A 13927-nucleotide genomic window follows, 5' to 3' on the forward strand; every position below is an offset into this window, starting at 1 on the left:
CGGAGGTTATCTTAAACCAAGCGGCGCCTCAAGAAACAACCAAATACTCTTTAAAAACTTCCGTTTTAAAAGTAACACTTCTAGCTATAAAGATTTAACACTTGCCGTTTTACCAAATTAGACACGCTTTCAGTAAGTCTACCGTTTATGAATGAACCCGACAAAACACTCAAGAAATCCCCTGTCACATTCCCAAATAACTTTATTTGTGGCACAATTCCGTTTTATGATTATTTATGATGATTATTTATGGTATGAATCAGTTTTATGGTACTTTTGTCGTTTGTAAAACTATTGTCATCTTGGTGGGCTTAACATTTTCACTTTGCTGAAAGTGCATCTTTTCATAAATTTTTACACCTTTTCAAGTAGATAATACTGGCTTTTATGGTAGTTGCGTATCCTTGGTAAACCTTATAAAATCACTTTGGGGACATTGTTCCATTAACTGTTGATCTTTCGGTTTCTCCCAATTGTTGAATTAGTTCCGTTAGGTAGTTGGGTGGTATAAAATAAATTAAAGCATGGTTAAACTGTTATTAAAATGGTGTGTCAAAAGAAATTAGGTTATTAAAGTTTTTAGATTTAATGTGTTTAATGTTTTAGTATAGATAAGGCGAAAAGCTTAGGTTCGTTAGAAAAAATGTTCCCATATTTTTGCATAATCACCTTCGTGAGACACCGCAGAATACTATCCTTACCGGGATTCCTATTTTATTTATACAATTTTTTTAAACAAATTGTAAAAATTAACTTTTTTGTCTCCTCTAACAATGTTTTTTAATTGTTAGTAAAGCGCTTATGAGGTAAGGCGAAAAGCACGTCAGTACCATATTCATAAATCTTTAACTATCCCAGTCAATCTGTAAAAAAATCACCGATTTCACGTAAAACTTTTATTCAGGTTTTTTGAAGATTCTAAAAGGTATATAGAGATAGCTGATGACAAATCCTTGAAGGCGTATAACTGATTTTGCTTTTTTTTTAAATAATATGCATATAAAACATTTCTTATACATTTTATAAAAAAAATAGTTTAAATAAAAATTTAAGATCTTAAAAAGTTCTTGAATTTACGGGTTTAAAAATTAAAACACATAAACAATTGACCAAGATGATTTCCGAAACCCTTATTTTTGCAGTAATTTATCGATATTGTTCTGAAACTATTTTCTTGTGGCATTTTAAAGTAATTACTATTTAAATGGGAATAAGCCACAATTAAATGTTAAATTACGTTTATTGACGTTTCAATTTCTACTTCGGAAATCGTTCTCAAAATACAAACATTAGTAAATTAAACAAATTTTTGTTTTTCTGTTATTTAGTGAAAAATTCTTCTACTAATTTAATTTTATCTGACTCATTTATATTGACAATTCAAACATACATTATACATTTTAAAGTAGACGACTTTAAAATGATATTGCCAATATTGTTGAGTTGCGCTCCTGGGACGACTTTACTTATCAGATAGTTCATTCGATTACATGAAATCAACATTAACTTGAGAACATCAGAAAAGGTCATAGCATGTAATTCGTCTTTAAAAAGAAAAATATATGTCATGATGACAGTAAAATTCTCCTGTTACTGATTTCATAGTAAATTATGAGGGAAAAACCAGGAAAAAAACTTCATAATACTATCCCGACATGGTAAGTATTTGGTCGTGCATTTAGTTTACCTTCAATAAACACCAAATTCTAATTTGATATGTTTGTTATTTAAAAAAACATAAATGATGTATGCTCTATATGTTACTGACTTACTAATAATGGTATTTTCCTCTTTCAATATGGGTAACCAGATCTTACTACATTCTGCCGAGGAATTTGTGACACAATTGGTCTCATTTAGCATAATTAGAGCCCTGAGCCCTGTTTCGAAGTTTGAAAGTTCAAATATTAATGGTTTAATGAACATTGTGCATTTATTATAGGATGCACTCATGTGTTGAAGCAGCATGGATGATCTAAATAAAAAAGTAGGGTATGGATACAGGTATTGTACTGGTAATTCGCTAGGGAAACTGGCGCATGTAAAGCTGAATGTTTCTTGGGAGGGACAACGCTTGAAACATACTGATAGGCCCAAATATCTTGCAGTAGTACCAGACCGGTCACTAACGTATAAATTCCACTGTCAGAGTACAAGACAAAAGGTTTCTACGAGAAACAACCTTCTCCGGAAACTTGTAGGGAGCAAGTGGGGTGCAAACCCCCAGGTCTTGAAGACAACAGCTGAGGCCTTATGTTTCTCAACAGGGGAATATGCTTGTCCCGTCTGGGGTAGATATAGACACGCCCAACAAGTCACCACGGCGTTAAATGAAACATGCAGAATAATTACCGGTTGTATGAAGCTTACCCCCCTACCTCTACTGTACCGGGTAGCTGGATTCTCATCACCAGATGACCGTAGATGCGCCTCACAATATGTGGAGAAGTTCAGGCAAACTTTCGATGAAAGGCACCACTTATACGGGTTTGACGAACCGCCAGGAATCAGCTGACTTAAGTCAAGGAAAAGGTTTATGAGAAATGTCAGCGTCGAACCACCCGAACTGTTCCCCTTACATCCAGAACAACCTAATGGAATGAACCTGGACTGGAGAACCTGGCGGACACTGAATCGCATACGCACAGGTGTTGTCCCTGTAAAACAGAACCTCATTAAATAGGGCATCAAGACAGACAACGACGCACTTTGTGAATGTGGGGAAATACAGAACGTATGCAGACTTTGCCCATCACAGTGCACCCTCGATGATTTATGGCTCGCAAATACAAAGGTTGTAGACGTAGTCTAATATTCGGCAGAAAAACTGTAGTCGGATCCAGACACGAAGAAGTAAAGTAAAGTAAGCTAGGGAAAAAGAAGTGTTAAAAGAAGAAACTAAAAAAAATGCACACAAAAATGAATTTAATGGGGAAGACGGATAGTAAATACCATATAAAAACAAGAAATGTATAAAACAAGTGATTTATTAGTGATTTTGAATTATACATATAATACATAGAATACATAGAATAGTTCGTAGACGAACCGGAGTGGAAGACATTATCGAACATATTACAAGGCAAAAATAGAGATGGGCAGGACATGTTGCAAGAATGAAAGACGACAGTTGGACAAAAAAATTGCTTAAGTGGAGACCACGGACTGACAAGCGAAGCCGAGGAAGACACTCAACGTGATGGACCGACGACCTCAAAAGAATCGTGACCAATTGGATAGCAGAGGCGCAGAACAGAAGCAGATGGAAAAGTCTAGAGGATGCCTATGTTCAACAATGGACAACTCAGGGCTGATTGATGATGATGATGATGACATAGAATAGGGAGGAAAGAAAAAGGGTCCGGAGTGTTTGTGAACGAAATTATTGTGACTAAAAGTCCAAATCTTATTATATTTCTCGACGGATTATATTTTAAATCTATCTATACTCAATCAGATTTATTAAAAGTTATTTTTATAAATCAATTACAATAAATTTAAACAGTGGTTACAAAAGGTCTTTGCCCCTTAAAAATATCTGTTACGGTTAAAAATCTGAAGTCATATTGGAACAAAATATTCATTCTATTCATACCTAATAAAATTGTTTAATAAATATCAAGCAAAATTACTTAATTACATTTTTTATGCAGTTTAATTGTTTAATCATTTCTGTCAGGTAGGTACTTTTTATATAAAACCAATCATATAATTCTTTATATTTCCAAGCATGCTCCCATAATTATTACTTGATACATCAATTACAAAAGAATTAAATTCAAAAAGTTGTTTTGAGTTAGCTGTGTTTAAAAAATGAATAAGTAAGTATACATAAATTATGAAAATTAAGATACTTAAAAATAATGCACCATAAATTTGATGAAAATTTGTTTCAAAATAAACAAGTATGAGAAATAAGCAATATGAATATCCAGAGCACTAATGAATTCCACAATCAAGTCCTTCTTTTTCCTTGACTGCTGTAAAGAATATTCAGTAATATGGTGCAAATTAAATATGGCACATATTTTAAATAATAGGTTGAAAATAAATTTGAAAGGCTTTTCTAAAGCTCCAGATCAAAAAAAAGGTAGGTTCAAAAGCGAATAGTGGAACACAAAAGACGAAATACAATTTTTCTACAGGGTGCGGCAATAGTGCGAGGAAGTACAATTACTCTTTTGTCGTATAAGATACACCAAAATTATTTAGGAAAAAGTTGAAGCATAGATAAGACCATACACTAAAAAAATTTTCAAATATACAAGGCCATCCATATTGACGAAATGGAATAAACTTAACTTTTTTAATTCACCCTGTATATTTTTACATTTGTGGACACTTCTCGATGTTCTCGTTTTTTCAATATAAACTTTGGTAATATTATACGGGGTAATTGAAAAGATAATTACATTTTTTTTTTATTAATTTGCCAGCAAAATTAATAATGTAGAAGCGGGTAGACACTCTTGTGCGATTCCGGTATGAGATAGATCTACTTCAGGTATGCAACCCTGCCATGAGAGCCATGACTATCCCCCAACCCGTGTCGGGAGAAGTCATGTCCCCACCCCAAGATCCCTACCAAAAACAAATAAATCCTCTCACATATCTATTCCCAATGAGTAAACCTCACACGAAAAAAAAATCATTGGGGAAGGCAATTGGAAACCACCCCAATTGACTTTCCCTAGTATAATCACAATGGATCAAGTCAATATAGAAACGGTTCTTAGTTCCGGGCACCCCTTAAGTGGGGAGAGGGTGCTAAGAATCCCCCGGTTGCCACAAATATTTAGATTTAAGCATGATAAGAAGATTGGCATATGGAATGTATGAAGTTTATTCCATTCCGGAAAAGTAAATAACGTAATTAAAGAAATGCAAAGACTCAACATTAACATACTTGGATGCAGTGAAGTTAGATGGCCCAATTTAGGCCAGTGCGAAATAGAAAACCACACAATATACTACTGTGGAGGTACTACAACAAGAAACAAAAACGGAGTGGCTATATTAGTAAATAAAGAAGTTAACAAATGTGTACTTAGTTTTATAGGTATATCAGATAGATTTGCAGTACTCAAAATTAATGCTAAACCAGTTAATGTGAACATTATTCAAGCATATGCTCCAACTTCGGAAAGCTCAGAGCAGGAAATAGAAATATTCTATGAACAATTGAAAGAATCCCTAAAACATACCAAAAAGCAAGAAGTGAATATATTGCTAGGAGATTTCAACGTTAAAGTAGGCAAAGGAGGTGTTGGCAATACTGTGGGACACTTTGGACTAGGACCGCGAAATGATAGAGGAGACCGCCTTGTTCAGTTCTGCCAGGAAACGGATAGTGCAATAATGAACACCTTTTTCCAATTACCACCTCTAAGACTCTACACCCTGGAAATCTCCAGATGAGTGTCCAAAAAAAAAAATGATTAGAAACCAGATTGACTACATCATCATCAACAAACGATTTCAGAATTCCGTAAAATCCGCAAAAACATATCCGGGAGCAGATGTTTCATTAGACCATAATCTTTTACTAGGACGCTTCAAACTCCACATGAAAAAAGTCCATAAAAGAAAAGCACAAAAACTTCCGGACATCCAGAAGTTGAAAGATAAAACCACAAGAGAAGAAGTCAAAGAGGAGATCAACAACAAAATAAACAGCATGGTAATCGCAGATATTAATCAAGAAAACATAAGTGTAGATGATATGCGGAATAAAATCAAAAATATTTGTAGTGGTCACTGTCAGTGGTAGATAATAAACTTAAACCAAAAAACAATATAAAGAAACGGCCATGGATGAGACAAGAAATATTAGAGCTAATGGAAGAACGAAGAAAATACATAAATAAGAATAAGGAAAGGTACAAAGAAATAAACAACATCATTAAGAAAAAGATTAAAGAAGCAAAAGAATCATGGCTACAAGATCAATGCATAGAAATAGAATCCCTCGAACAGAAGCATGGTACTTTTAACCTACATAAAAAGATCAAAAACTTAACGGGAGGAAACGGATCACGAAGTCATAACTTAATACTACAAGAGCACAACAATCTGCTCTACGAAAATGAAAGAATACTTGAGAGATAGAGGCAATACATAGAAGAATTATTCAAGAAAGAGCAAGAGACAGAAGTCAGTGTTTCTGGATGTTCAGGACCAGAAATAACGCTCAGTGAAGTAACATATGTAATAAAAAGACTAAAAACCACCAAAGCATCTGGACTTGACAACATACAAGCTGAAATATTGAAACTATTTGAAAACAACCAACTCAAACTCCTAACGAGTCTACTCAACAAAATCTATGAAACTGCAGAATTTCCTAGATATTGGCTAGTTTCCACCTTCAACCCTCTCCCCAAAAAGGCAAATACCACTAGATGCTCTGATTACATAATTCAAAGCTTAATGAACCATGCCCTCACAATCCTTCTTTCTGTTCACTCTCGCATATATAGAAGAAAACATTAGCAGTGTTCAGTTTGGGTTTAGAAGCAAACTGGGAATGCGAGAGGCCCTATTTTCCATACAAGTATTGATACAAAGAGCTCGAGACGTCAATTGCGAAGTCTACGCATGTTTTATAGACTTTGAAAAACATTTGACAAGGTGCAACATCAAAAATTATTTCAGATACTAAAAGAATCTAGTATTGATGACAAAGATTTACGCCTAATTAAAAATTTATACTTACAGCAGAGGGTAACTGTACGAGTAGACAACGAAACCTCACAAGAATTCATGATAAAACGGAGAGTACGTCAGGGCTGCATTTTATCATCGAAGTTGTTCAATACTTACTCGGAAATGCTGTTCAGGGAAGCTATTGATGGTTTAAGAGAAGGTATAAAAATCAATGGTGAAATCATAAACAATTTAAGACATGCGGACGATACGGTTTTGATTACTGATAATGCGGAGAATTTGCAAACATTAATAGACCGTGTAGTGGAAGCCTGTGACAGATACGGCATGAAATTAAACTGTAAGAAGACCAAAATTCTTGTAGTAAGTAAAAACGACGTAATACAGACCAATTCACAGCTAATAATGAACCCTTGAAAATAATCGACAAAATTACATACCTTGGATGCAGATGAAAAAAGGAATGGGACCACTACCAGGAAATAAGAGGTCGTATAGAAAAGGCGAGAGCTGTCTTCAATCGCCTCAGGAAGATTTTATCTAATATGCACCTCAACATTGACATAAGAACACGAGTCTTGAGATGCTATGGATTTTCTACCTTTTTATATGGAGTCGAAGCCTGGACCTTGACGAAGGCAACATCCAAACGACCAGAAGCCTTCGAAATGTGGTGCTACCGCCGCATGCTCAGAATTTCCTATATCCATCATGTTACAAACAACACCGTGATCCAATGTATGAATAAAGATCTGGAAATTATACGTATCGTGAAGACCAGAAAGATGACATATTTAGGGCAAGTGATGCGCAATGAGAAGTATCAACTAATTCAACTAATTTTACAAGGCAAGATAAAAGGCAAAAGATCTCGAGTGCGCAGAAGGACATCGTGGTTGAAGAACATCAGACAGTGGGCAGGAATGACTACTATACATCTATTTAGAGCAGCTGTCAACAAAGTTGTATGGACCAACGTGATTGCCAACATCCACAGAGGATAGTCACCAAAAGAAGAAGAAGCAAAATTAACACCCTGTAGAATTATAGAGATTTGATATAAAAAAAATATATGTATGTTCGAAAGATTTTATTGTATAATTATTAACATGGCGAAATTTTTAATTTTTGTATACACGGTTGGTCGAAACTTGGAATGAGTATTTTCTAAGTTTTCTTAAACGTAATACCCTGTATTTTAGTAATGTAACGAAATGTTATTTAATGATACTGTATTATTTATTAGGTATTCCCTACACCTAACTGCTTTAATTTATGAGTTATTCATGATTTTTTGAGCCAAATATGATTTAAAAATTTTATTAGGTTGGATGTAAAAAGATACATAATAATCTCGACTGATGCTTAACTTAATAATATTTAATAAGCTAGCAAAATACCTAAGTAGTTAAAAGTAGAGTGACGTTTAATATACAAATAAAATAAATATAAAACAAAATATTTACTTAACAAAAATAAAAAAAAATCGTTAAATTTAAAATTTTTTTTAAAATGGCCTCTGTCGACGTCAATACATAATTTCAAGCGATCTTCAAGGTCACTTCTGTTCTCACACATTAATTTCTAATTTCCTTATTTATATCTTCTTTAGATGTAGCTGATATTTCATACACCTTATATTTTATTTAGCCACAGACCATAAAATCTAGCTTGATTAACTCTGGAGATCCTAAAGGCCACCTTCTCGCTCCTTTCCTTCCATATCCACATTCTCCTACGGACGTTCAACGGTACTACTTAAAATATATCCGGCAAATCGTGGCCAAAAAAATGTGGATACATTTTCCCTTTTAGTGATCCTCGAAAAAGAAGGGTGTTATGAAAGAATTTCCAGGAATCCCAGCCCAAATATTTAGTGATTATGTAGTTTGACTGAGTGTGAAAATAAGGTGTAAATGAAAAGTTAAATAATAGTGGAAATTATGTCTGTTTCTAATTCCATTCTTGTGGAAAGTAGTTTCATCTCCAAATAAAACGTATTCCAAGAAATAGGTATGCATAATTCTGAATTAGTTCCTACGCCCATCGACAAAATTCTAATGTTTTATTATAGTTATCCTCATTGGTGCAACTGTACATGATATGGATGCATCTTGTTCTTTTTTTAAATTCTTCCTACGCTTAAAGTATGCGGATTCTCAGTGATTTAATTACATTTAATTAATTTTTTTACGGGAGGCCTACGTTTTTGTTCGATTTGATTTTTGGTAATTGTAGTAAACTTTGAAAAGCTTCTCTTGGTTGTCTTGGTATAACAGTTTTGTTATACCATCTTGACACAAAAGCCATATCAATATGCTCCACCTTTAAAAAACATGTTAGTAATAGTAACAAACCAACAGTAACTGTTAAAATAGTCCAATGTTAAACTTTTAAGTAAGTTTAGTATCAAAGTCATAGCCAACTAGGTAGAATATTGTATTTTTCCTATTAGTTTACATACCAACACTGTTAACAACATAGGAATTTTGAGATCTTATCCAATACTAACAAATTGAGGATCAGCCTAGATTATTACATATTTTTTTAAGAAATATTTTTGATTGAATATGTTTACGACCAACTTGATAAAATTTCACCTAATTTTGGTTGCTTTTGTTTGGCTGAAAAAATGACGACTTACTCACAAATTTAAGCAGTTAGGTATGGGGTATACTTAATAAATACATAATAAATAATAAAGTATTATAAAATAACATTTAATAACAATACTGAAATACAGGGTGTTCCATTTAAGAAAACTCAGAAAACACTCATTCCAAATTTCGACCTACCCTGCATATCACAATTAAATATTTCGCTAAAATAATAATTTTAGATAATAGACTATATTAAAAATCTTTTGAACATAAATATACTTTTAATATCAAATCTCTACAATTCTACTAGGTGTTCCTATGAAATTAATTAAAAAACGTAATTATCTTTTAAACTAGTTCTTAACACTACCAAATTTTTTATTGAAAAAAAAAACGAGAACATCGAATCGAGTCAAAAAATGTAAAAATATACATGTAAGTTAAATAAAGTTAGAAAATGGTTATATTATATGCTCCAACTTTTGCCTATATATTTTTTTTCGTATATCTTAAAGGTCGCGGCATATTATTGTGCACGTATAGTTTCCGGCACGTAGCGTTTCCACTCCAGCAATTGGGCTGCGCGTTCACATTTTCATACATAGAACGTTTCAGTTGAAGTACATCCAATGCTAAGAGAAAGGAAGAAGGAATGTGAATACTAAACTTTATAGAGAGAATTAATTGATGACGATGAAAAATATTATGGATATTTTAGAATGAATAGGATTCAGTTTAAATATCTTTTAAATTTAATTTCACCTTCAGTTAAAAAACAAAATACTACATTTAACGAAACCATACATATCAAAATAAATAATATTTTTAAAAAGAAGAGGTATCACTTCCGTACAAAAGTCCTAATTGTTTATCACTTTCGTGATTAATTGTCACAAAGCAATAAACATATATGCATAAATGACAAAATAGCCTCGAAAATTATTTTTTTAAATACTCTGTATGAAGATCAAACAAATACCTAAATAAACAACAGGGAGAAAACGACGGACACATAATTCACATTATCCTTACCAACCGGTTACGACTCGTTACGTAGCCGTCCGCATTAATAAAATATTGTTTTCAAATATACTGAACGGAAACGTTAAGTGTCTGAACGTGCACGATATTATGCCACGACCTTTACGGCCAAAGAGTAATTGGACTTCGTCGCACTAATGCAGCATCCTGTATGTATTACAAAAAAATAAGAAATGCGGTCTTTCGACAACCGTTGATATCTTTTATTTTTCCTTCTATATATCTATGATATAGAGTCTATCTTGTCAGTCTTACAGTAATAGTGTAGAGGAAATACCCGACCAATATTGCAAGGATATACCTATACACAGACAGGTCTAAAAATGCAGAAAGGTAGGATACAATTCAGTTATAGTCAAAATTTCAAACAGTTTTATTCCACTAGGAGAATATACCTCTGAATTTTCCCTATCAAAACGTGCGAAAGTGACAAAACTTAGATTTGTCATGGACAAAATAACACGACAATTGCATAAAATTGAAAAAAATAAAATAACAAAAAAACAATATTAATATTTTATACGCTTTAAACGATGAAGTGTTAGCTGTGGACAATGAAACCCATTTGCAATTATTTCCGTCCCTAAAATAAAATGACAATTAAAAACCAACCGACATAATTACAGAAGAATACTGCTTCTTCAGTCTACATCAAAATTGATAACAAAAATCTTGGTATAGAACAAATATAAATTAACACCGTAGGCACATCACAAGAACAACAATGATTCAGGACCGATAGATCTATTCATACCTATAATCTTCATATTACGGCAACTAGTAGAGAAGTCCATAGAGTCCAACAAACCAATTTTCCTGAGCTTTGTGGATCTCACAAAAGTAATTGACAGTCTAAACGAAAGATGTAATTTAAATCATGAAATGTTAATAAAAAATACATAACAAGAATCAGGAAACTTAACAGTTGCAATAAACTAAAAATAAAAGCAGAGTATGGACTGACCGAAGAAATAAACGTTTTGACAGGAATCACGCAGGGGGATAGCCTCAATCCGAATCTTTTCAACATGATTATCGGCAAGATTATAGATAGCGTAAATAAAACCAAAATTGCAAAATGGCAAAAAGAGCTTTAAGAATCCCTTGGTATGCGGATAATGCAGTAATCATGGCAGAAAATGAAGATGACCTCCAGCGCCTCCTTTATAGATTCAATATAACGGCACACAAGTTAAACGCACGGAAAGATCGAGTCAATGGTTATACAAAGGCCCCAAGCGGTGTCATCAGCATATTTGATATTATATAGACGTTCTACAAGCACTAGTACGTACATAATTAGCAGAACCTAGAGCTGGAACTTCTGCATCGGCAGAAACTGAAGTTCAGATGTGGTGAGATGTACCGGAGGACAATGTCTCAAATGGGCGTTCATATGGACAGAATATACCCAGCAAGAATCGAGAAATGGTCAAAAACACATAAACCCAATACAAAAAGACCCCTATGAAGAACCCCAAAGAGGTAGTATGACAGCTTTACATCAATATCACAAGAGCTAGAATAATAGAATAAACAGGACCATGTCCTAAAAGAAGAGAAAAAAGAAAAAGAAAAAATAAAAAGAATCCACAATACGAATAAATTGTAAGCAAATGTAATAATCAGGCAGAAAAAAATGAAAGTAAGAAATTAAAATATTTAAGTAGATAGGTAGAAATAACAGGTTTTGGAGATGATAAAGACGAAATAAAAAAACTGAGAACAATAGTAATACAAAATAAAAAATGGTAATGTTCGGACGATGATATAATATGGCAAAACAAAATCATTAATATTTTTGACAAAATCATCATCATCATCATGATATCACGTATATTGTAGCAAATAGAACTAGAAACACCAAAAACCAAAGAACTATTAAAAAACAAACAAAAATGAGTATAGTTTGTAGAATTGCCGGAAATATGCTGCTAAACAAAGAAAGAAATAAAAGCATAATACTATAAAAGAAGATAATAATATTATAAAAGGAGATACTATTAACTGGAAATTAAAAAGAAAAACAAATGGCATGTTTACATTAAAAAAATTAAAGATAATTAAACCTTTAAGCACTAGGTTTTCAAGGTCAGTTGAGCTTTATAAATATAAAGGTCATGTTCAACACAAAACAAAAATGCAAGGAAACGCAAATCAGAAATTGTACAATAAATTAAAAAAGGGACAAATTAATGGTAATAAGTTTAGAAAAAACCAACCATGTTATATTTTTAGTTTATCCATAAAAAAGGTACAAAATTCACTAATAAGTCGGGTAAATTTTTTATAATAATATCAATTATTTTTAACTTACCATAAAGAAGTTGTCTCTTAATCATTTGGCATTTTGAAATATTCGTTAACGTTCACCTACACTGAGGAATTTCCGACCGTAAAAACACTGTATAATATTTCATTTGTAAAACTTTGTATAAATAAAGTAAAAGAACTATTAAAAAAATTTAATGTGACATGATAAACAATGTCAGAATCGGTTTTATTTATCAACACTAAAATTTAAACGCCGGTGACAGTTTGAGATTTGAAAGTTTCGATCAGCTGTTTTACTTCTAAGCAACTCGGGAATCAATGCAAACAAATGAGGGTTCTTTATTATATCGGTTACAATTTGGACTCGTCTAGTTGGACCCAAATCTTGGGGAGTTTTCACGAAATAGGCAAGTCTTTTTTGCACTGTACCCTACGGTACGTTACGAGAGTTTTTACATATATATATATATATATATATATATACATATTGGTTGGTTAAAATATATTTGATCTATAATGGATTTTGGTATATAAAGCAATAAAACGTATTTAAAATTGCTGTTCAGAAAGTTTTTATACAGGGAGTAGGTTTTATGTTTTTTATATTTCAAATAATTGTTTTCTTTGTTTAAATTTATAGATCATCGAATGTTGAAATGAAAAAATGAAAATACTTACAAAATATAAATAAATACTTTCAGATTTCATCAGATATCAGTCGAGTGATTTTGTCAAAATTTCATAAGCGAAAATTGCCAAAAGGCAACAAACTTGAATAAAACCAGAAGAAAAATTTGCCGGTAGATAATTTTCTCTTGAATGATATTCGACAAGACTATTTCACGAGACAATTAATGCACCATATCAACGAAACATAATCTTTATTTATTTGTTAACAATATTAAATGTACAAGGCAAATTTTTTTTCGGCTTAAAAAAAGCTCCACATAAAGGAGATAAAAAGGCCAGGCAAAAGAACAGCAACCCCAGCGGGAGAGGCACCGTCAGCCACGGATGTCTACAGAGGGTTCCGCGTTTTTCTAAACAATCCATAACGAAAGGTGTTATTATTAATGAAGGCGCAGCTCTGAATATTTTATTGAAAATATCGTTAGTAACTGTACGATGAGCAGCCACTTTGGATAAAGCTATTTTGTCTCTTTCGTCGTATATAGGCCGGCCCTGCTTTAACTCTTGGGCTCTAAGAAAAGGATGACACACAACAAAAGGCACTAATCGATGAGCAATTCCAGGCGATTTGACTTTCGTTAGGTATTTTTTCAGTGCTGCGCTGGTGAAGATTGCAGTTGCTGTGCCAGCAACGAAAGATGTAGCAATTTGTTTGT

General features: G+C 32.9%; 1 protein-coding gene across 1 annotated transcript in view; it reads right to left on the reverse strand.

Moving 5' to 3' along the window:
* The window catches only part of LOC140445735 (uncharacterized), a 222420-nt gene extending 209599 nt beyond the window's left edge, over window positions 1-12821 (reverse strand). Inside the window, exon 1 of the mRNA XM_072538039.1 lies at window positions 12625-12821. Within this exon, the coding sequence (XP_072394140.1) occupies window positions 12625-12649 (25 nt within the window). The 5' untranslated portion in view covers window positions 12650-12821. The remainder of the gene's footprint in view (window positions 1-12624) is intronic.
* Between the last annotated feature and the right edge of the window lie 1106 nt (window positions 12822-13927).

This window comes from Diabrotica undecimpunctata, chromosome 7, assembly GCF_040954645.1.
Source record: "Diabrotica undecimpunctata isolate CICGRU chromosome 7, icDiaUnde3, whole genome shotgun sequence".
Taxonomy (NCBI): Eukaryota; Metazoa; Arthropoda; class Insecta; order Coleoptera; family Chrysomelidae; genus Diabrotica; species Diabrotica undecimpunctata.